This window comes from Typopeltis vanoorti, chromosome 15 (genome assembly GCF_054136105.1).
Source record: "Typopeltis vanoorti isolate ZY-2024b chromosome 15, IOZ_Tvanoo_1.0, whole genome shotgun sequence".
Lineage (NCBI taxonomy): Eukaryota > Metazoa > Arthropoda > Arachnida > Uropygi > Thelyphonidae > Typopeltis > Typopeltis vanoorti.
Window position 1 is genome coordinate 35,017,778 of NC_143563.1, and position 25,674 is coordinate 35,043,451.

Genomic DNA, 25,674 nt, shown 5'->3' on the forward strand with positions numbered 1-25,674 from the left:
CAATTTTTGTATACCAATGCTAGAAGCATTCGAAATAAGAGAGAAGAATTTTTGGCATTAGTCAGTGAAATCTCACCAAAAGTTGTAGGCATTAGTGAAACTTGGCTGTCAGCAGAAGATGTGGTCACTGGAATTGAATGTGATGGGTACAGTATTTTCAGGGAGGATAGAGAAGATAGAACAGGAGGAGGAGTACTGTTGATGATAGCTGATGTGTTGCAGCCAAAGAAAGTAGTATATCATGATGATAGACATGTGAATGAGAGTTCATTTGAGGCAGTCTGGTGCGAAATAGTGACCAACGCAACCAAATATACAGTTGGATGCTGCTATAGGCCAGGGAGTACGGGGGGAGATATTGAATTCATGCATCAGCAACTTAGTGCAATGAGTGAAGGCTTGGTGATTATTATGGGGGATTTTAATTACGGTGATATCAATTGGAAGGAGGAAATATCACGTAGCAAAAAGGAAATGGAATTCATACATCTTCTACGAGATAATTACTTGAAACAGCACGTAACTGAAGGGACACGTGGTGTGAGAGTGTTGGACCTGGTTATTGGTTCAGAGGTTATATGCATAAGTAAGGTGTCCTCGTTACCTCCAGTTGGTGAAAGCGATCATGTGGTATTGACTTGGGAGGTTGCAAAATCTGGAGATTTTTCTATTAAGAAGGGGTATGTACGGAACTACAGGTTAGGCAATTATAACAAGCTTCGTAGTGAGCTTGCAGCCATCCCATGGCAGAACATATTGCAAGGGAAAGATGTTAGCAGTGCTTGGGATAAAATCAGCGGGTATCTGAGGAAAGCAATATCAGATTGTGTCCCCATGGTTAGGAGGTCAAACAAGGCAGGCATTAGATGGATGAGCAGTAGTATCAAGCTTGAACTGCAAAAAAATAAAATGTTATGGAGAATTTACAAGGAGAAAGGCGATCAGGACACCCATGAGCAGTACAAGGCTCAAGCTAGGAAGGTTACCAGCATAGTAAGAAAAGCTAAATCAGATTATGAGAAGACCTTAGCCAAAGAGATCAAGGGTAATCCCAAAGAGTTCTTCCACTATGTGGCAAGTAAGAGGAAGAATGACTTTGGAAGGATAACCTTAGTGGGTGCTGATGGTATTGAGGTGACAAAATCAGATGTAATAGTCGAGTTACTGAGTGATCACTTTTCAAAAGTCTATCACCCAAGTGAGGATATCTCTATACCTACAGCAATACCTAATGTGAGAATTGAAGCTAAAGAATCAGAGGTATTAAATATATTGCAAAACTTAAATGCAAACACTGCGGTAGGCTTAGATGGAATATCAGCTCGGGTGTTGCGTGAATGTGCAAATGAATTGTCAACCCCTCTCACCTGGATATTTAACTTAAGTTTGAACTCTGGTATGGTCCCTAGGGAGTGGAAGTTAGGCAAAGTGGTTCCTTTGCATAAGGGTGGCTCTAAAACTGCGGTATTGAATTACAGACCAATCACCATCTCAGGAGTAGTGGTAAAAGTATTGGAAAAGTTGGTTAAAGACAAAATTCAAGAATGGGTGGATCAGGATATGATACTCTATAGAGGCCAACATGGTTTTGTTAAAGGTAGATCCTGCCTTAGCAATCTATTAACTATTCATAATAGAATAACATCTGAGTTGGACAAAGGAACTGGCTACACAGTGGTACTTCTGGATTTTGCTAAGGCTTTTGACAGGATACCCCATAGAACACTGTTACGCAAATTGGAGCAGATGGAAATGGATATTAAATTGGTGATATGGATAGGAGAATGGCTCAGGGAGAGGTACCATAAGGTGGTGTATGGAGGAGCCGAGTCCAGAATGAGGCAGGTGACCAGTGGTGTGCCTCAGGGCTCTGTGCTTGGGCCAATGTTGTTTAATTTGTATATAAATGATATAGGAAACGGCTTAAAGGGAGATATTCAGTTGTTTGCTGATGATGCAAAGTTGTGTAGTGCAATAAAAAATCAAGCTGATGTTGAAAGTTTGCAGGAGGATTTAAATAAGCTGGTAAAATGGGCAAAAGAAAATGGATGTCAGTTCAATGTGGAAAAGTGTAAAGTCATGCATTTTGGGATTAAAAGATTACCAGCTGTGTACTACATCGATGGAAAGGTACTCCAAGAGATTGATGAGGCTAGGGACTTAGGGGTATTGGTAGATAGGGAGATGAAGTTCAGAGGACACATTGCTAAGGTGTCCAAGATTGCACATAGGATTACTTGGTTGTTGAGGAACACACTGACATCCAGAGATAAAGAGGTTATTATTCCCCTTTATAAAGCATTGATACTTCCACATTTGGATTACTGTGCTCAGGTCTGGTCACCTGGATTACTTGGAGATGAGGAGGCTGTGGAGAGGGTTCAGAGAAGAGTGACCAAGTTGGTGAGTGATATAAAAAATGCTCCCTACATTGGTAGATTGAGAGCTTGTGGATTGCAGAGATTGGTTGATAGGCGAAGAAGAGGGGATATGATAGAAACATTCAAATTACTAAAAGGTTTTTATAGGATTGATGCAGGGGAAATGTTTCAGCTGTGTGATAGTGATGGAAGAACAAGAGGTCATCTCTGGAAATTAAAGAAGAGTGTGGTTAACAAAGGTGTCAGAACAAGGTTTTTTGCCTGGAGGGTGGTGAATGAGTGGAATTCATTGCCTGACTTAGTTGTGAGCTCTTCGTCTGTAAATGAATTCAAGAAGAGATATGACAGATATTGTTTTGCTAGTTAGGGTCTCCTGCGATGAGTCTACTGACTCCATGGAGATACCCGTAATAATAATAATAAAAGGTGACCCCCAAAGCATTCTAGTGCTTTGGGCCCGGCCTGTCTTGGGAAAAGTGTAAGTACAGCCCTGAGGCTACTACTTTTTCAGTAATTTTCTGAGATAGATGGAGAAGAAATTTTTCAATACATGGGGGGAATGCACCACTGGAAGTAATGGAGGAATGTGGTTAGTAAGGATGTTAGGATTAGAGATGATTACCAGAGATGGTTTGTGGGTGTGACTTTGTCAGTGACAGATGTGGCATTATATGTATAATCGTTTTGATTTTATGGAGATACCTCTTCCCACCCACACCAAAAAAAAAACAGTAAGACTATTTTATAACAGCTTTTTTTTTTAAAGTATTTTTTAAATTGCTCTGCTCATAGAGTTTTCAAAGGACTGCTGTTTCTGCATCTCCAATCTATATGAAGCAGTTGGGAGTGAGACTTATTAAAACTGGAGACCTGACAATTAATAATGCTACTTTTTTGTATTGGATTAGAGGATATGTTTCAAGAAATGATGATGACTATATAATTTCTGTAATTATTTACTTAAGGGAAAAGCTAGTAAAAAAGAATAAAATATTTACCAATAATGTTTGTGCTGCCAACTTTAATGCAAGATCACGAGGAAGTCCCATTTTGACCCCACCATCGGCAAGAGCTTCTATGGCGATATACATCTGTTAAAACAAAATAAAATATGAATAATAAGATATGAAAGCCATTTCTACTCCAAATATGCAGCAAATTAGTATGTTACATTATACTTGACATATAGTATATATGTATTAATAGGCAGCATGTAACAGTATCTACTAAGTAATATTAGTTAGCTTACTATTTTTTTAAGTTTTTTTAAAGATAATCACTTTCACAAAAAATCTGAACCTATAACAGGTAACTTATCTTTGCAATGTATTCATTTTTTTTAATTGGGATCACTTTTCACCTGCACATGGCACTAAGTGAGCTTCTAGTATGGAGTTGATGCAAAAATATACACATAGGTATTCAAAGAACAGCTGGTTGGATTCTTCCTGCTTAAGTGATTTTAGATCACAGAAAAAAGATTTACACTTGAATTGGAAGACAACAAGTTTCTCCTATACTTGTCTCTTAATCTCTGATTTGAGTCAGAATAAACCTTCTTCTCTTCAAGGATCAGGCATTTGCCTCTGGCTTCACTGGTCTTTCCATTTGCCACTGATCTTTCACTCTCTCTCTCTTTAGTTTATATCTATCCACTTATTTTAGTGGCCAATATCTTTCCATCCTAAATAGATGTTCTTTTCATTTCTATATTCCTTGATCTTTTCATATAAATTATAAATATCTAGTTCTTTTCTGATGTCTTCATTTCTTATATGGTCCAATTCTGTGCATCCTTTTATTCTTAAAAATCTTATCTCTGCAGCTCATATTTTACTTTCATCTTTCTTTTTAAGTCTATGTTTCTGAACTATATAATTGAGTGGGAGAGGCCATTACTTTGTACAATTTTGGTTGAGTTTCTTGTTTTTTTTATTCAGTGTCCTTTTAATTGTTCCACTGATTTTCTGAAATTTCTTTATTTTTTCATCTATACCTTTTTTTAATTTTTTTTAAAGATATGTTATTATGCAGCCTAAATAGTTCTATTTATATCACCTGTTTTCTATTATTTTATTATTTGTAACATTTTTGATCTAACATGATCTTGACATGTAAATACCATGACATTTTTTTTCTTTTGTGAGATTTTTAAATTGTTGGCTTATTTTGTTTAATTCATAAAGTGATTTTTGACGATCATTGTCTTATAATAAAATGTGATCATCTGCATACAGCATTATATTGATCACAGTTCTTCTGGTTAACTTGGATGCTTTGTTTTTATTGTTGTTTTCCATATTTTAACAATCTGCTCAATCTATCTATCTACATATATATATATATTTTGAATAGAGTTGGAGATAAGTTACATCCCTGTCTGATACCCTAATTTATTTCAGTCTCTTCTGTTAATTTATTACCTAACTGTAACTGTATTTTTGTATATTTATATAAACTTTGTATAGCTTGTTCCAAATGTAATGAATATTATTACGTCGTTGTTTTCTTAAATATTTTTACCTCTATTGTTCTCCTTGTGCCTACTGCAATCTGGCTTCTAAACTGACTTTCTGGGGCTGTTTCTCTCTTCGAGCTCTGACGAAATTTATTTGTTTATGCTGCACCAGTCAGAACTCTAGGATAGAAATTCTTATCTGAAGAAACTTTCCCAGAATTCAAGTAATACCTTATATAGATTAAGTAGTTAGGTAGATTGAGTTCTCAGTATACAGTCATGGCCTTGACAATCTTAACTTCCCCTTTTTTTCTCTAAACATAGGTTCGATATTTTCGTGAGTGGTAAAATTCAATCTCTTACCCAGACAAACTCAGGTATACATGGGAAAACATATTTATTATTTATCTAAGAACATTACAATTTAAACAACACATATAATCAAGCAAATCAAGGTTAATACTAAAATACAAGTAAAGCAGGGTAATAATAATCAAACAGACAGACTATTCAAACACACTCTGAGAATCTTATGTTCATCTATATTCCAAACATGGATGTCGGTATTAAACTAGATTACTGCTACTAATGACCCACACACATTAAACTTAGTCTAGACAACTTATGAACGTAGACTACCAGTCCAATTCGATTAACATAACACAGGAAACTGTCTCAAAAATCTCTCTCTCTCTTCTTTTCTAAACTCTGTTCATTTTACACCTTCGTCACTAATAGATAAAAGGGAAGATTTGTACATTACCACCTTGTTAGATGATTTCTCGATCCTTCCATCTGTTCTTTGTTATAGATTGTCCCTCAGTATGATGGATTGCTGCCACATGGGAATCACGTGCTTGTCCCGAATTAGCCACTTGTTTCTTCTGGGCTTATGAACTTTTCACGTTGCCGCTTCTAACACGATTTACCTTCAAAGGAATCCTTTGCTGCTTTCTCATCAGTTAGATCCACACAGACGGTCTAAAACTCGAACACTGCCATTATCTCGTTCTATATTTTCTTCGATTCGCGTCGCTCAGCAAGGGGAAACACGCTGCCACTTTGCAGTCTTCACACGTCTTGTTGGATATCAGGCATGCTGATCCGCTTGAGAACTTCGAGCAGGAGACCCACGGGGAGGGCACACGTGACCGGGGAACACTATAGGAATCAGGAGAAAAACGTAACAGGAAGCAAAAAAAAAAAGACCTCTCAACGATGTGAATCTGTTTTAAACCGCACTCTATGAAGCTCTCTCATTTGCTGTCACCGAGTGACGTCACCTCCTTGCTGTACGTGCATTGCTCTTTTCGGGGAATGCGAATTTCTTGCACCTTCCACGAATGCCTACTCATTGCTCGTTACATCATCTTTGGTGGTCAAACTGCAACCTTTGAACTTTCGTTCGCACGATGATACACAACTTTATACATGGCATAGTTTAGGATTGATGTTTTTTGACAAATTAAGATTCCATCTATTTTAGACAATAACCTTAAACATAGTACAATTTAATATTTATTTCCTCCTTCGATTTCATTTTAATTTAAGATTCAACCTCTTCTTTTATATATTAATTTCCTTTTAAGCAAAGTTAATATCTGCATCTTCACATATTATGTCTGCTTTGCCAAGAGTACAAGTGTGCTTTTTCTTGATATTGTTCTCTTGTTAAATCTTGAATGGAACAGTTCTATTCTTGATAGAGTCATTCAAGATCTAACAATATCCTTGTTTTTTCATTATATTCCATAGTTTTTTCTGTGTATTTTATGAAAAGCATTCTCATAATCCATAAAGGCCATATTGAGTCTCTAAATTAAATTCTCATCTTTTTTTTTTTTCAATAATTTCTTTTAACACATAAATATTGTCTATACATTATCTTCTATGTCTGAAACCATTATGTTCTTTTGTGAGTAAATTGTTTGTAATATTTCTAAGTCTTTTATTCAGGATTTTACTGTTAATGTTGTAACCTGTCTTTAATAAACTTATTCCTCTGTAATTATCACAATCATCTCTGTCTCCTTAGCTTTTAACTAATCTAATGGAACCTCACATTTCCTCTAACAGTTATTTATTAATTTTGAGAATCTGTGATGTAAATATTCTCTGCCATATTTCCAAAGCTCTGTATTTATGTCATCTAATCTGGTTGATTTTCTATTTATTGAGACCTTTATTGCTTCTTTTTAGTTCTTCCAATTTTATTGATTGTTTATCAGTACTGATTTCTTCATTATTATTTTTTGTTATTAAATTTGGTCATACCATAAATTCTTATAATTTTATTATTATTATTATTATTCAGGCCTCCATGGAGTCAAAAGACTCATCGCGGGAGGTCCTTTCTAAGAAACACAAGTCTATCAAGACTCATTGAGGGAGTTCCCTCCTAGGAAACACAAAGTCTATCATACTACTCCTTAAACGCATTGACCGTTCTTGCTCTCATCACTATATATCCATTGTTCTCTTGTATGTTTGTGCTGAATATCTTTCTTCGCTGTTTAATTTCCTTAATATTTTAACTAGAGAAATGGCTATGTCTTATCTTCTATTTTATTAATAAATCTGTCCCAGGAATTTTGGTGAGCTTTCTTTACTATGGTTTTAGCTATATTTTAGCTATATTTTGTTTCTGTATACTTTTTCTGATTCCTTTGTATGTTTTTGAAAGTGATTTGTATGCCATTTGTTTTTCTTTTATTGCATTTTCTAGATCATCTGTGTTCCATATTTTTAATGTTTTTCTTTTTAATATTTTATTCCTCTTTCTAAATACTTCAGAGGCTGCTTTATGGAATATCTTTATTAAAGTTATAAAGTTATAGCAGCATAACAAATAAACTTCCTTATGCTGGTATGAAAGAAGAAATCAAATCCAGATAAGCAGGTAGCAAAATGACACATCCTAAAATGTATCATCAGAATCTTAAGCATGTACTTAAGCACTTGTATAGTAAAGTGATTAGAAGAAGAAGAAGAGGAACCAAGAGATCTTAAATACCAGAGAGAGATCCTAGTAAAAAATGTTATGATCTGAAGTACAACAGGCACCTAGGTAGGATTCAGATAGTCAAGAAAATCAAAATTACATCATGTGGCATCATTATACTGTCTAAAAAAAAAAAAAAAAAGTGGCAAACAGAATAGCCTTTATAGTGAACACAACATCACTTGGCCTCCCCCTCCCTCCAACAGAGTATCTTCACTTTCACAATCACCAAGTTTCCACTTCTGCCTTTGAAGAAACTGAGCATCTATAAGATATTCTATGCCTATTTGTTATAGGAGAGATGGATGATGGACTGCTCAGAGGAAATCCACATGTGAGAATGTAAAAGATGTGCAGAATAAAATAGCCCACAAATTAGGTCTAGTCTTCCAAAGAAGTCTAGGGCATGACATTCTTTGGTGACAAACTGAAATGCTGTACATTGTATATAATAATTACATTTCATAAAGTCAAATGAATAAATTTATATGAAATAAGAGAATAAGCTAGTTTAGTGTTTTGGCTAAATAAATTAGCCAAAACACTAAACTAGCTTACAAGACAGTGTTCAATTTTAATTTATGAATCTGAAAGGTGGATTAGAAATAAAACAACTGATCAAAGACTAGAGACTATAGACATGAGAGGTCTGAAAAAAGTTAGGGAAGGGAGCATATAACATCAGTGCCAGAATCATATTAAAAATGAATATATCAGAACTAAACTTGATGTTGTTGTTAACATTCAGGAATATGTGAGAAGAGCTAATCTAAGGTGGTATGGTCACTTAAACAGAATGGGAAAGGAAAGGTTAGCAAAAGAGATGGTTGTGATGCCAGTAAAAAAAGAGCAAGAGGAAGACCAAAATCTAGGTGGATTGATGTAGGTAGAAGTGCTTCAGAAGACTGAAATATAAGATCTGACATTATTGGAGTCTTGACAGATAGACGAATTTGGTGGTAAATTGTAAATAGGAAGTTAGTAATAATGTAAACTTTTGTTTACATTATTACTATCATAGTATCATGTACATCCTTGGAATGTACATATCAGGAATTTGATGGCAGTGATGGATAATTCATTTGTGTTCCATGTCCCTTCTAGAGATATATAATTTCTTGTCATCATGCACATTCCTTTAATCTTGCATCACTTCTCCCACTAGTTTCTCTCTCTTTTTAGTCTGTCACTGTTTATTCACAGCCACTCCTTCAGTCTCATCTATCTTGTTTGCCTACTCTTTCATATGTCCTTGTACTTCCTCAGATCTCTCATTCACTCGTATCTTCCACTGCTCTCTCTCTCTCTAGCTGACTTATACTAAACCCATTCAAATGCAATCCACTACTTTCATACAGTTGTATCAACCCTTCAAATTCATTCACACATTCACAAACTGTTCCCTTCTTATACACCATTATCATCTTTGCTTGTTATTTCGACTCACAGCTTTCATATCTAGGCAGACTTTATCTACTATGCTATTATCTTCAACTCTCCTCAATGGTCTTCTGATATCTTAATACTTCAGAGGCTGCTTTATGGAATATCTTTATTAAAGTTATAGCAGCATAACAAATAAACTTCCTTATGCTGGTATGAAAGAAGAAATCAAATCCAGATAAGCAGGTAGCAACATACCACATCCTAAAATGTATCATCAGAATCTTAAGCATGTACTTAAGCACTTGTATAGTAAAGTGATTAGAAGAAGAAGAGGAACCAAGAGATCTTAAATACCAGAGAGAGATCCTAGTAAAAAATGTTATGATCTGAAGTACAACAGGCACCTAGGTAGGATTCAGATAGTCAAGAAAATCAAAATTACATCATGTGGCATCATTATACTGTCTAAAAAAAAAAAAAAGTGGCAAACAGAATAGCCTTTATAGTGAACACAACATCACTTGGCCTCCCCCCCCCCTCCAACAGAGCATCTTCACTTTCACAATCACCAAGTTTCCACTTCTGCGTTTGAAGAAACTGAGCATCTATAAGATATTCTACGCCTATTTGTTATATAGGAGAGATGGATGATGGACTGCTCAGAGGAAATCCACATGTGAGAATGTAAAAGATGTGCAGAATAAAATAGCCCACAAATTAGTTCTAGTCTTCTAAAGAAGTCTAGGGCATGACATTCTTTGGTGACAAACTGAAATGCTATACATTGTATATAATAATTACATTTTCACATTTTTCCATTTGGATCATTTGTTCCAACTACCATTAACTGTTCTGCTCATTAATTCTTTGTATCCAATTCCCCAAACTTCCTGCTCATCTCATCCTATCCATCCCTTCCAGAAAACAAATCTTATGTGTTCTTTCCTCCAATAACGTGATCCTCATACAGTGCTATTCTAAAATCATTCATTATCTCTTTTTTTTTTTCATACTGTCTTTCACTTGATCTTTCTGCACTCATCTCTCAGTTTCATCAGCTTTATTTACAACTTTTGCATTGTGTCAGTTGCATTTGCTTGCATTCCCTCACTTTACCAACATTCATACTTCCTTGCTCACCAGCTGGTCTACCTCAAAAAACTTTTTGCTCTTTTGTTCTTATTCTTCAATCTATCATTACATTCTATTGAATATATTGTACTTCCAACAAACACTTTCTCATTCATTTTGTTCATGCTCTCAGTATGTACATTCTTAATACCTCCCCCAGGCATAAATACTACACTTGACTTACCCTCCTTTAAAACATACTGCTTTCAAACTGCTATCTACAATTATTACTAAATCACTTAAGGAATTGAACAACGTATATACGAATATAAATTAAATTACACTTTTACACTTTAATAAATATTTCCGATATTTCAGCAATGTTACATTGCCATTTTCAAAAGGAACTTACAAAAAAAGGCATGTGCACGTAGGCAATACAACACAGTAACTGAGAATGAAGCTATTATTCTCCTAAAAGTCCTGATGGTGCCCTCTACTGGGCTAAGTAGGTGTTCTTGGCCGTTGGGCTGAAGGTCTGCTGATGTAAGCCTCCCAAACTTGGGGCAGTCGCATACAACCAAATTTGTTGAGGTTTGGAGAGTTTCTTAGGGCTGAGGCTGATTCCATAAATAGTCTTTCGAATTTGTATTTGCTACGGTGTATTACTGTAGCTTTCTTCCACCGTATTTTGTGGCGTGTATCCAGAGCATGGTCTGCAAGACCAGAATGGCTGTACTTGTGAAAGCAGATGTAGTCCTTGTGTTCAGAAATTCTGATATTCGCTGTCCTTCCTGTTTGGCCAAAGTAAGACAGTTTACAACTGCAAGGGACCTGGTATATGCCAGATAGGTCTAGGGGAAGTGGTTGGTCTTTGGTGGAGCGGATAAGGGATGCCAATTTTCTGTAAGGCCTATAATAGGCCGGTCATGTTTTTTTCAGATTTTGGTAATTTTTTCCGAGGTGCCTCGGATGTAGGGAATGCTGATGGATTTAGAGTAATCCTTGTTGTGGAAGGGGGCTGTGGTTTGTAGGTTTTAATATTTTTTGGATTTTTTTTGGGGGGGTAGCCATTGGCTAAGAGTGTTGAGGATGTGATTTAGTTCAGTGTTTAGGGCCGTGTTATTAGAACAGATTAGTTTAGTTGTATAGTCTTTTCACCACTCTATATTGTTGTGTGTGTGTGTGGGGGGGGATTGTTGGTGAATGTATCTGCTTGTATGGGTGGGTTTTCTATAAACTGAGAAAACCAAGGTTTCATCAGGCTGGTGGGGGACTAGTGTGTCTAGGAAAGGGAGGCTGTTGTTTTCCTCTTTTTCCAGGGTGAACTTGATTCTGGGGTGTTGGTTGTTTAAGTGTGTTAAGAAGGAGACGAGTGTTTCAGAGCCATGTGGCCAAATAGCGAACACATCATCAATGCAGCGAAGCCATGTGGTTGGTTTTTGTGGCGCAGAGGCTAAGGCTTTTTCTTCAAAGGTCTCCATAAAGAAATTGGCCAAGGGTGGGGAGAGTGGCGAATCCATGGCTGTCCCCTCTATTTGTTTATAGAATTTTCCCTACCAAACGAAATAGCCTGAGTTCGTTGTGAACTGAAATAGGGCTGAGGTATCGGGAGAAAATTTAGCTTGGATTAGCTCTAAAGTTTCCTTGAGCGGGACATTTGTGAATAAGGAGAAGTCAAAGCTGACCATTATGTCAGTATTGGAGTGTAAGGTTTTCTATGCTGGCCTTGAAGTGGGCTGAGTTTTTTTATGTGTGATGGTGTGTTGCCAGTATAGTGTGTGAGCTTTTTGGCCAAATGTTTAGCTAATTTGTATGTGGGGGAATCAATGCCATCCACTATGGGACGTAATGGCACATTTTCTTTATGTATTTTTGGGAGTCTGTAAATACAGGGGGGGGGGTATAGAGTTAAACGGCTTTAATCTGTTGGTAACTTCTACAGGCCAAGAAGTGACTTTCTTAAGGAGCCTGTGAAGTTTTCTAATTTGTGAGTTGGTGGGATTGTATTCGATAGGAAGGTAAGTAGCCCGATCTAATAGAAGAGCATTAAGCTTACCTGTGTAGTCCTTTTGGTTAAGTACAACCCACCCATACAGGCAGATACATTCACCAACAATCCCACCACCCCCTCTCACAACAATATGGAGTGGTGAAAACACTATACAACAGGGCTAAACTAATCTGTTCTAACGACATGGCCCTAAACACTGAACTAAATCACATCCTCAACACTTTCTCAGCCAATGGCTACCTCCCCCAAAAAAAATCAAAAAAAAATATTAAAACCTACAAACCACAGCCCCCTTCCACAACAAGGATTACTCTAAATCCATCACCATTCCTTACATCCGAGGCACCTCAGAAAAAATTACCAAAATCTTAAAAAAACATGACCTGGCCTCCTGTTATAGGCCTTACAGAAAATTTGCATCCTTTATCCGCTCCACCAAAGACCAACCACTTCCCCTAGACCTATCTGGCATATACCAGGTCCCTTGCAGTTGTAAACTGTCTTACTTTGGCCAAACAGGAAGGACAGCGAATATCAGAATTTCTGAACGCAAGGACTACATCTGCTTTCACAAGTACAGCCATTCTGGTCTTGCAGACCATGCTCTGGATACACGCCACAAAATACGGTGGAAGAAAGCTACAGTAATACACCGTAGCAAATACAAATTCGAAAGACTATTTATGGAATCAGCCTCAGCCCTAAGAAACTCTCCAAACCTCAACAAATTTGGTTGTATGCAACTGCCCCAAATTTGGGAGGCTTACATCAGCAGACCTTCAGCCCAACGGCCAAGAACACCTACTTAGCCCAGTAGAGGGCACCATCAGGACTTTTAGGAGGATAATAGCTTCATTCTCAGTTACTGTGTTGTATTGCCTACGTTCACGTGCCTTTTTTTGCAAGTTCCTTTTGAAAATGGCAACGTGATGTTGCCAAAATATCGGAAATATTTATTAAAGTGTAATTTAATTTATATACATATCTACGTTGTTCTATTCCTTAAGTGATTTAGTAATGCATAACCAACGTATAAGCCTGTCTACGAGAATCTACAATTATTCTTACCTACATTTTGCCTCACTCTCAACTTTTTGCATACTTTTGCTATTACATAGTATTATTTTTCAACCATTCATGAGTGTGGAATACTATAAAATAAATGCTTCATGTAGAGTTTAGCATTATTACTTACATATGCAGGACCACTACCACTGAGACCTGTCACGGCATCAATTAAAGTTTCCGGAATTTCTTCGCATAATCCAACACTTGTGAATAATTTCTTTGTTATATCCCTGTCTCCATCTTGAGTAGCTGTACCACAAGCAAAGACAGATGCACCTTCACGTACTAGAGCAGGAGTGTTTGGCATCACACGAATAACTCGACTTCTTGGTGGAAGCATCTGCAAGAAGCAAAACTGCATTTTATTCTATTTACAAACAAATATCTGTTATTTCTAACATTTGTTAAAAAAGTTTTATTAAAATGCAAATAACATGGTCATTTTAGGTCTTATAAAATTATCTCTTATAAAAGTTAAATTCTGTAGAAGTAAGAACTTATTACACTTAATTTATTATATATATAAAAATTGGCTTGAATTTTCACTTCTTTTAATCATTTCATTAAGAAAAATAACATTGTATAGCATGTTTATTATGTATATGTTACCGCTAAAGTGCAGAAATCAGTTATTCTACAGATTATCTAGGTATTGTGCAGATTAACTAGGGTGATCCGTTAAAGTGCCGAAAATTGTTTCATTTCTCAAATTACCTAGATAATCTGCACATTACCTACTAGGCATTCGTTAAAGTGAAAATAAGATCTTTGCTGGAACAACAGCAACGTTTCTGTACGCTTAAATTAACATAATGTTATTTATTTATTTTTTGATATCTAAAGAATCAAGTTAATACAATCAAACTATCAACAAATTAGTTGATAGAATCAATCATCAATCAATTAAAAAACTATAATACAAAGAATCAAACGGTTTAAAATATTATTACAATTAAGGAAATGAATTTGCAAAACATATGACACTGGCGAAACCAAACTAAAAGTGGAGGGAGAGGGAGAAACAAACTTTTGAACTTTAACGATACGGAAGTCATTAATGTGCACATTACCTAGGTAAAATGCGGAAAACTTGATTCCGCACGTTAACGGAGCAAATCAGTTAATCTGCAGATTAGCTAGGTAATGTGCACATTAACGGCTTTCGAGCTTTAGCGGTAACTTTTTAGTAATATATATTACTAAAAAGTTGACAGTCTTATGTATATGTGTATAACTTGTGGATCATTAACTTTTAATAGTCCAAATGAACATACTGCACTTTAAACAATTGAGATAATAGAAATCTACTGAATCATAGAAAATAAATTGCATGAATTGTCCAAAACTATCTTAGAGCAAGTGGAGAAGAGATATGTATTAGTAAGTCCTCATGTATTAGTAAGGACTTGTAAGGTGATAAGTATGGCATGAGGAAGGACTTGAAAGAAATATTGGAAGAGTAAAGATTGTTAGCTTGTTGTTGCAGAATGAGCTAAGAAAAAAGGCCATGATTCTAAATGAGTTTATATGCAATGATTTCAATATGCAGAAGAAACTGTACTTTTGCACTTGAATAGATTTGGCTTTAAAATATTTGGAGAAACTGTTGTCCTGATCTCCACCCTAATACTTCTAGTTTCTCTGACTCTTTACATCCAAGAAAATGCCTTGAGTGAAGAATCCGCTTGAGTATACATAAAGGTGAGTGACTGTAATGAAAATAAGAAGTTTTGAAATTAATTTTGAAACAGGTGCCTCTGTAGCACAATTGGAAGAACAAAGGGATATTGCACCTTATGACTGGAAAAGACCTGAATTCGATTCTCGTCATGACGAGAGGAACCTTTATATGGGCTTTTACAATTGAAGATGAGTTAGCTGATCTCATACAGGTAGCAGGGTTTTTTTTTTATCCTGGAAACTCAGGTTTTTCAGCCAGGATACAGGGAAATCAGCCAAGAGAACACATGCAATTTAGAGACAATATATACTAGTGGTGGTGGCAGTGGGCAGTAGATGGTGTTGATGGTAATTGTGTGTAGTTGAAGATTTAAGTAGTAGAGGAGATGGTGAGATGTGTGTAGCAGAGTAGAGTGCCCTCCCACAATGAGTTTTTTGGATTACTTGGAGGTGTCATGTAATACCACTACTACTAATAATAATAAGAATAATTACCCTTATCAGCTTTTCTAAAAAAAAAAAAAAAAAAAAAAAAACAGTGCCCCCTGCTCCCTCAGTTCCTGATGCCTTGTGCCACCACAGTTAAGGGCAGTCAGGCTACTGTCAGTAAGGTATCATCACCAAATTAGGTTTGGATATCTTACATAGCAAATGGAAAATAACCAGTAAATACAAATATGACATACTTTTTATGGAAGCAGCAGAAGATTTTAAAAAAAATCAGCCATATCTTCAATAATATTGGTTGTGTGAAACTTTCCAATATTTGGGAAACAGTAATTCTTAGACCATTTTGTTAGTTTTTATTTTTAATGGCTTATCTCCTCTCATATGGTGCTTCCTCTTTTCTTACATATTCCTGTATAACTATTCACTGTCTATAAGTTATCCCTTATGTCTTCTATAACATATTTTTCATAGTGCTAGCTTAATTTTGCTCTTTATTCATTTCATTCCTCTTGATAGATAGGTAAACAATTGGACATTGCTACTCTTTTAACATTTCTCAACTATTAATAAATAAACAAAAAAAATAATGGAACAAAATTTCCTAAAGAAAAACTCTGACAGTATTCATCCATAAAACTTCAAAGCCTTACCTGTTCTAAATACCTAATAGGAATTCCAAGAGCTACAGAAATTAGTAGGTGATTTGGTGTGACATATGGAGCAACATCAGTCAGCACTTTTGGAACTACTGGAGGTTTAACAGCAATTATCACTACTTGTGAGTTCTGTATGACATGAGAATTTTCAAATGTTGTCCGGCATCCATCTGTCTAAAATTTAAATAATAGAATAATAATAGTAATTTAAGTAGTAATTCAAATAAAAAAATTAGAAAATATACAGATAAAATTATATAGAATTTATGTTTTATATGTGCATTAGTTGAATCCAGAGAATATGTTGGAGGAAAATTCTCACCAGTTTACTTTCCTCTTGTTAAAATTGTTTATCTCTTATACACATTATTATTAAACCTCTGATTCAACAGGCTCCACAGTCCTAACCAGTATCCTCTATGGATGCAGGGATGGAATTTTGCTGAAGGTCTCCCAGATTTTTGGTGATGTGATGCAGCCAATTTTGATACATTATTAAAAATTTGGGAGACCATCATTTTTGAGACCTTTGGCAAGATTCTATCACTGCACCTATGGGGGGGGGGGGTGCAGTGATGGAACTTGTCAATTTGTGTTTGCCTTTCTGCTGGTATGCCTATGAAGATGATGTTGGCTGAATAATTATAACTGCTAAATAAATTTAGTTATTATCTATTATCTCCTAATTATTTTCTCCACTAAATATTGAGAGGAGAAATTCTACATAAATACCTTTCTCTTTGATACTGCCACACCCTACTCTTTCCATCCAGATCAAGACCACTTAAATTACCCTCACCATCTAGAAGTAAGGATAACATCTCAGTCACCATCAGATATCCTCTGATGCTATGATCAAACTTCTCATGGTGCACAGCAATATATACATCTGGAAGGAAGTGTTTTGTATTGTGGGATACCGAAGCAACTGATGTGAAGTCAACAGCTTCTGTATACAAGTAGACTAAATGTGATGATACCTCACTCACAAACTTTGTTTATACTTGGGAAAAGGATTAAACAGTAATATAATTTCTTGTCAAGTACAATAATCTTTCTATAGCCTTAGTTTTTTTTAACAATGTATTTCCTTGAAAGTTGATTATGCTTCCAGATTTATTATGAAATTTACTTTTTGAGATAAACTTAAAAAAAAAAAAAGACACTAAATTAAGCAAGATGTTCTTCAGTAACCCTCATTTTGCTGTTATTTCTAATGAGCCTTTCCTGGTTAATACTTAATTTTCGTATCATACCCTCCAAGTTAGCTTTCTTGAAATTCCACCCTTAATGCCTTCCCTAATTATCACTTTATCTTTCAACCTCTCCTCCCTGTGAAACACCTGTTCGTGGTGGAGGAGACCTACCAGTAATGGTACTGGTCCTTTTCATCCTTCTTTTTTTTTGCTCTCCTGAGTCGTTTTTACTTTCCTTTCTTCCAGACCACTATCACTGAGATCCAATGCCTTGCCACCATGTTTGCTGTGCAATGCAACCCATAGACATCTGGAAAGGGGATCTAGTCTTGCACTACTTTGGCCTCTGCTTAGGCAAGATGGCTGGTCCTGGATAGTCCAGCCAGGATCAGTCGGTTAGTAAGCTTGTCTGCAAAGATCAACAGTGTTGCAGTAAGTCTCTTACCATGGTCCATGGGACCCAAGGCCTGCTGTGGTGGTGCTGGTTATTGTTTACTACAGATGCTGTGTTAAATTAAATTGATCTTGATAACCTTATTTTGCAACTGCCTGAACCCATACTTCTTATGGGTAACCGCAATGGGCACAATGCTCTGTGTAGTAGTGCCAACACAAATGGACGAAGTCATATCACTGAATGAATCCTTGACAATAACGACATCTCTCTCTCTTTTGAATAATATACTCAAAACTTTTTTCCATATGCCTACCTGCTCAATTCTGCAATTGATCTTAAAATCTGCTCTCCTGCCATTTTTCCACTGCTCATGTGGGATGTCAAAGACAACATCTATGGAAGTGATAATTTTCCTGCTATTTGCAAAATGTTTTCATATGAACCATTTCCTCCTACATGGATGCCAATATGAAAAATGGACCAGGCTGACTGAAATACTTTTTTCCTTCTTGCAAAATTTAATGCTGATACTCTCAGTCAAACATCTATCCATGAAGCAGTAAAGCATGTAACAGATTGCATTGTCCAGGTAGCAACAGCCTCAACTCCAAAAAATGGCATCTCAATTTCCACTCCATCCAAAGCATTGGTGGTACTCAAAATGCCAGGCAGCCAAAAAAGATCAGCATAGAGCGTGGAGTATATTTCATGGATACTCCACCACATCAAACTTGATAGCTTTTAAATGTGCTCGGGCCAAAGCACATTATGTGAGATATCAGAGTCAAAAACAGTAATCCATTTTACCTCATCAATTAATCAATCAACCAGTGTAAAAATTGTATGGGATAAAATCTGGAAAATGAAGGTAGATAGAGAACACAATTTGCCTACTGTAGACCATAATGGATGTGTTGTTGCTGATTCTAAAGCTATTACAGAGACACTTCGGGAGAAAATTTTGCAAGAATCTCAGCAACAGCTTCTTATCCTCCAGAATTTTTAATATTGAAAGAGCATCAAGAGAAACTGGATAACTTTTTCTACTAATGGGCTTGAGCTAACAATTGGCCATTTGTTGAGAAACTAAAAAGTCACACTTTTACTGTCTCACCCTAGCAGCAGAGTCCGGACTGATGACATGATAAAACATCTTCCCTCATCATGTTATGGATTTCCTTCTCTTAATATACAGCAGAATACCTGCAGAGGAAGTTTCCAAATTATTGGTATAAGGCAGTTGTCATGCTATCCTAAACCAGGAAAGGACCCAACACAAGCAAATAATTACTGATCTGTTGCTCTGACCAGATGCCTTTGTAAGATATTGGAGAAAATGGTTAATGTCAGAATTCTCTGGTATTTAGAAAGCAATGATCTTTCTGTAATATGCAATGTGGCTTTCATAGACATCACTTAACTTTGAACCATTTGGTCCATTTAGAAACTTGTATAAGAGATGCATTCCTGAAGTAAAAACATCTGGTTTCAGTGTTCTTTGACATGGAAAAACCATATGACACAACTTGGGAGATATGGCATATTAAAAGACCTCTATAACCTATGTCTCAGAGGACACCGTCCTGTATTTATTTAAAACTTTCTGTCCAGGCAAGCTTTCCAAGTCAAAGTGGAAAGTACACTATCTTGGCTTTATTATCACGAATAGAGTGTTCCTCAAGGCTCTGTCTTAAGTGTGACACTTTTTGTTATCAAAGTTAACTCAATCACTGAATAGCTTCCTCCCACTGTAAGCATTGCTCTATATGTTGATGACTTCACAATTTATTGTCACTCTCGTAATATGAGGGTAATCAATAGATGACTTCAGTAAACATCTTAGTAATGGATTAAGGTTTCAGCAAAAAAAAAAAAAAAAAAAAAAGTCTGAACACTTCTGTCAAAAATGTGCTCTTTATCCAGATTCTGAAAGAGTGGGACAAACAAACTGTTATTCCAGTAGTTCTTGGGACTCATCTTTGACAGAAAACATATTTCTTGCAGCACACATTTGTCAACTAAGAGAAAAGTACAAGAGAGCTTTGAATCTCCTTCACACAGTATCCTCAACTGAATAGTACACAGATCAATCCTCGTTGCTTAGTCTTTATTGTGCACTTATATGTTCAAAGCTGGATTACAGGTTTCAAGTCCATAGTTCTGCAAGGCAGAATAACCTGTAATTGTTGGATCTCATCCATCATCAGGGTATAGATAGCTGCTGGTGCCTTTCATACATAACCCACTCAAATTCTTTTCGTTGAAGCAAATGAACTGGCACTATCACTTAGACAGAAACAGTTGTCTCTTAATTATGCCCTAAAAATAAAGTCTATTCCAGAGTATTCTACATGGACTAGTCTATTTTCTCTTCATTGGGCAGCTCAAATCACACACGACTGTCATACATCATTTTAGTATGTGTGTTAAAGACTGTTGGCATAAATATTGACAGCATTGCCTGCACCAAAATTAACAGCATCCCTCCATGGTAACTTTGCACTCCATCCTGCAACCTCTCACTTTGTCAACTACAGAGGAACAACACAGGTCTCATACTCCATCTGTCTACCTGCAATTGTTTAATGCATGTAGAGTAGCCCATTTTGATTTCTTGCCTATCTATATTGATGATTCAAGAACTCACACTCTGTTGGCTGTGCTGCTGTTTCCAGACATTAGACATTACTATCTCCAACCTGATTGTAGTAATTACACAGCAGAGTTGCATGTCTTTCAGCTTGCACTAGTGCATATAAAAGAAAACCACTACCAAAAGTGTGCACTTGGTTATTTAACTTAAGTTTGAACTCTGGTATAGTCCTTAAGTAGTGGAAGGAAGGCAAAGTGGTTCCTTTGCATAAAGGTGGCTCTAAGACTGCGGTAGTTAATTACAGACCAGTCACCATCTTGGGAGTGGTGGTAAAAGTATTGAAAAATTTGGTTAAGGACAGAATTCAAGAATGGGTAGATCAGAATATGATACTCTATAGGGGCCAATAGAGTATCGTATTCTGATCTATCCATTCAAAATCCAGATGTACAACTGTGCAGCCATTCCTCTTGTCCAACTCAGATCCTGCTTAGCAATTTATTAACTTTTTTATAATAGAATGACATCTGAGTTGGACAAGAGGAATGGCTGCACAGTGATACTTCTTGATTTTGCTAAGGCTTTTGACAGGATACCCCCACGGAATACTGTTGCACAAATTAGAGCATATGGGGGTGGATACTAAACTGGTGATATGGATAAGAGAATGGCTCATGGAGAGATGCCAGAAAGTAGTTTATCGAGGAGCAGAGTCTAGGATGATGCAGGTGACCAGTGGTGTCCTCAGGGCTCTGTGCTTGGGCTGTTATTGTACATAAATGATATATGGAATGGCTTGAAGGGAGGATATTCAGTTGTTTGCTGATGATGCAAAGTTGGGTAGCACAATAAAAATCAAGCTGATGTTGAGAGTTTGCAGGATGATTTAAATAAGCTGGCAAAATGGGCAAATGTGGAAAAGTGTTAAGTTATGCAATTTGATATTAAAAGATTACCAGCTGTGTACCACGTTGATGGAACGGTACTCCAAGAGATTGATGAGGCTAGGGAGATGAAGTTCAGAGGGCACATTGCTAAGGTGTCCAAGATTGCACATTGGATTACTTGGTTATTGAAGAACACACTAACATCCAGAGATAAAGAGGTTATTATTCCTCTTTATAAGGCATTGATACTTCCACATTTAGATTACTGTGCTCAAGTCTGGTCATTCACCACCCTCCAAGCAAAAAATCTAGTTCTCACACCCTTGTTACCCACACTTTTCCTTAATTTCCAGGGATGACCTCTTGTTCTTCCATCACTATCACACAGCTGAAATATTTCCCCTGCATCAATCTTATAAAAACCTTTTAGTAATTTAAATGTTTCTATCATATCCACTCTTCTCCACCTACCAACCAACCTCTGCAATCCACAAGCTCAATCTATCAATGTAAGGAGCATTTTTTACATCACTCACTCTTCTAAACCCTCTCCACAACCTGCATTCCTTGGAGATAAGGAGATTGTGGAGAGGGTTTAGAAGAGTGAGTGATGTAAAAAATGCTCCTTACATTGATAGATTGAGCTTTTGGATTACAGAGGTTGGTTGGTAGGTGGAGAAGAGTGGATATGATAGACACATTTAAATTACTAAAAGGTTTTTATAAGATTGATGCAGGGGAAATATTTCAGCTGTGTGATAGTGATGGAAGAACAAGAGCTCATCCCTGGAAATTAAGGAAAAGTGTGGGTAACAAGGGTGTGAGAACTAGATTTTTTGCTTGGAGGGTGGTGAATGAGTGGAATGCATTGCCTGACTCAGTTGTGAGTTTTTCGTCTTAAATGAATTCAAGAAGAGGTATGATAGATATTGTTTTGATAGTTTGGGTCTCCTGCAATGAGTCTACTGACTCCATGGAGATACCTATAATAATAATTTATACAGACTCATTGAGTTCTTCCTCTCCTATGATTAATCCACATCCAGTGCTGTGTGAAATGGTACACCTGTTGTACAAAATGAAGACCCTTAATTTTGTCATGATGAGAAGTAGCAGTGTATTTGAATGGTGTTATGAAAAGTGTTTTTTTTTCCCTAAATTATATTGTGTAGATTTTTATAATAGTGCTTTTGTGTGATAGCCAGATAGGATATAATCATTCTACTGTGGTATTGTGGTTCTAAAAGCGTTTGCTTTGGTTGTTATCTTAATTAACATGGAAGTGCTAGTTAACGTTATAAAAATGGTGCCAGTTGCAGCAAAGAAGTATATGCCAGCAGTGTCAAAGATTAAGATTTATGGAGTGTTAGATCGAACAATAAAAATGAATGTATTATAGTATGTAAGAAGTGCGATGAAAGGCTAGGCATTACAAAAATGAGAATGGTGTTACCAGAAAAAATCAGAAAATGGTGGAAGTGCTTGCGATGGTAATAATAGAAGTGATGTGGAAAAGCTTAGGTAAGAGTTAATGAAAATGAAGTCAGGTTAAATGTATGGAGGAGGAAATTAAAAAAAAAAGAGCATAGCTGATGTAAATGACAAGGAATTTAATAATAAGAAGAAAGTATCTAAGGATGATGGATTTGCTTTCTATGGTCTTTAATGACTCAATCATTAAAGGTGGTGAAAAATAAAATGCACAAGACATGTTTTACAAATGGTACAATAAAATGAATATCAAATACTTTGCATAGAAGGAAGGAATGGGCATCAAAATTAGTGGTAGTGGTGGTGGACACAAATGACTTGAATTATGAGACAAAGAATGTGGAAAGGAATTTGAAGAAGTTGTCACAGGAAGTGAAGGATACTAGTATCATTCAAGAAGTGGTTAGTTTGTTGCCCAGATATGACATTAGTGAACTGAGAAGGAGAGCAATAATACTGAATAACAAGATGACTTAATTGTGTCAGGCAGAGTGTGTTCAATTTGTGAATGTATGGAATGAATTTGAAGGGAAGTTAGCTGATGAAAGAAAGAAAGAAAAGCTGATGGAATGCATTTGAATAGGCTTGGTGTTGGTCATTTTGAGTACAGTCAGAGAGAGAGGTTGAGAAGCAGGTTGTGGAATGATGGATACAAAGGTGAGGAAGTTGATATAGCAGAGCAACGGTGATGCAAGGCGAAATGGTGGGGATGATAAGAATATAAATGAAAATCAGAGTCAGGATCAGGGAAATGGTCATGACAAAGAGAGAAGTGCACTATAGCAGAGAGAGAGAGAGAGAGTAAAAAATGATTGTTGTTGATGGGAATGGCTTCAAAGAGTAGAGAATTGTTATGCTTGTATACCAATGTATGGAATATCAGAAATAAAAGGACTGAGTTTGTAGCATTGATTGAATCAGTATGCCCAAAGATAATTGGCATAAGTGACACTTGGTTGACTGAGGATGATATAATATCAGGACTTGAAATGGTAGGATATAGAATTTTACAAAAGGATAGGAAGATGAAGATAGGAGGAGTATTGTTAATGGTAGCAGAGGAATAGTGTCCTTCAAGAGTCAATGTGGAAAATAGCAGTATGTGTGAAGATTTTGAAGCTGTTTGGTGTGAAGTTGAGATCAGTAGAATAGTATATCTAATAGGATGCTGTTACAGGCCAGGGAATATGGAGAGTATTGATTGTGAAATGTTTAGACAGATTAGTTGGGCAAGTAAAAGGAAGATGATCCTGACTGATCTCATCCATTACTTTAGGATGGTGGAGTCCCCCTAATGAGGGGTTTACGATGAATTTTAATGTGGCTGGTTCATCACTCCTTGCTGCATTCTCTAAGGACAGTATTCATGACTGTAATCCATGTGTGTTCACAGGGCGTATTCTGGGGGATGAAAAACCTGAGTTTCCAGGTGATAAAAACCCTACCTCTGCTTGAGATTGGCTAACTCATTTTCATTGAAAGAAACCAGATAAAGGTTCCTTGCTTCACTGACAGGAATCGAATCCAGATCTTTCCGACCAAAGGGCTTTGTCTATATCAACTGAGCTATGGAGGCCCTAAGATGATCCTAATGCAAGATTAATTATAGGACTGTGGATTGGAAAGAAGAGATAGTGTATAGTAACATGGAGACTGAATTTGTTGAGTTTGTGTGAGATAACTATCTACAGCAGCATGTGATGAAAGCAACATGAGGTTTATCAGTGTTAGATTTAGTGATGTCCTCACAGGAAGTGGTTGTGAATAATGTATCAACACTGCCACCTGTTGGTGAAAGTGATCATGAGGTATTGGTTTGGAAGGTAGTCAAACAGGAAAGAGTTGTCATCAAAAAGGTCTATATGTGGAACTAAGGTGTTGATTATCAGAATCTACAGAGTCAACTAGCATCAATACGTTAGGTTGATGAATTGTGTAGAAACGATGTTGACAGTACATGGGAAATTATTATTATTAACATCCCACTTCCATGGAGTCAGAGACTTATCATGGGAAGTACACACTATTGCACACAATGCTCATCAAACTGTGCCTTAAAATGATTCAATGTGTCTATCTACATTCACAACATTCTCAGGCAATGCATTCCATTGACTAACACACTCCATGCAAAGAACCCCTGCTCCTCACTCCTCTGCTCACACCCTCTTTATACAGTTTCCAGTGAATGGTTTCTTGTTCTACCCCCCCTCCTATTTTATGAAAGATTTCTCCCATGTCAACCTGATAACAACCCCTGACTAGCTTAATATGTCTCAATCATATCCCCCCCCCTCTTCCTCCTATTCATGAGGCATCGCAATTTACATTCTCTCAATCGGTCCTCATACTCCACATTCCAAAGACCACTGACATAACCTTTGTGAATCTTCTCTGGACCCTTTCCATCACATCCTCGTCACCATGAAAACCAGCAACCAGATCTGTGCACAATAATCCGTATGAGATCTGATCATGGCCTTATACAGTGGCATCATAACATCTTCATTTCTGCATGTCAGGATAGTATCTAACACAAGCAATGCATAACTGCATACTAAGAGTTAAGCGAATAAATAGAGTAGGAGTAAAATGAATGAACAATGAAATCAAGCAAGCAGTGTTACAAAAGAAGTTATGAAGTACAAGATAGTTTGCAGTGAACAGATGAATGAAGAAAATAAAGTGCAAGCCAGAAAATAACAAGTATAGTTACAAAAGAAAAAGTAGAATATGAGAGTAGAATATAAAAAGTAAAATATAATACAGGAACGCAGTTTGTTCGCCAGGATGGCGAACAAACTGCGTTCTTGCGTTAATTGGAGCAGTTGTGTGCTGCTCTTTTCTGTCCACATCTTGATGTTGTCAAACCATGATATTCTCTTTCTTCCTCTAGTTCCTTTGCCATCAATGCTTCCTACCAAAATAGTTTGTAGAAGTTGGTA

General features: G+C 36.5%; 1 protein-coding gene across 2 annotated transcripts in view; it reads right to left on the minus strand.

Moving 5' to 3' along the window:
* LOC150098598 (pyrroline-5-carboxylate reductase 1, mitochondrial-like) overlaps window positions 1-25,674 on the minus strand; it is a 72,594-nt gene that overhangs the window by 9,053 nt on the left and 37,867 nt on the right. For both annotated transcript variants that reach the window (XM_090404797.1, XM_090404798.1), the window contains exons 3-5: window positions 16,160-16,339; window positions 13,507-13,719; window positions 3,380-3,472 (exon numbers count right to left, since the gene is read on the minus strand). In XM_090404797.1, coding sequence (XP_090260923.1) covers window positions 3,380-3,472; window positions 13,507-13,719; window positions 16,160-16,339 — 486 coding nt within the window. The remainder of the gene's footprint in view (window positions 1-3,379; window positions 3,473-13,506; window positions 13,720-16,159; window positions 16,340-25,674) is intronic.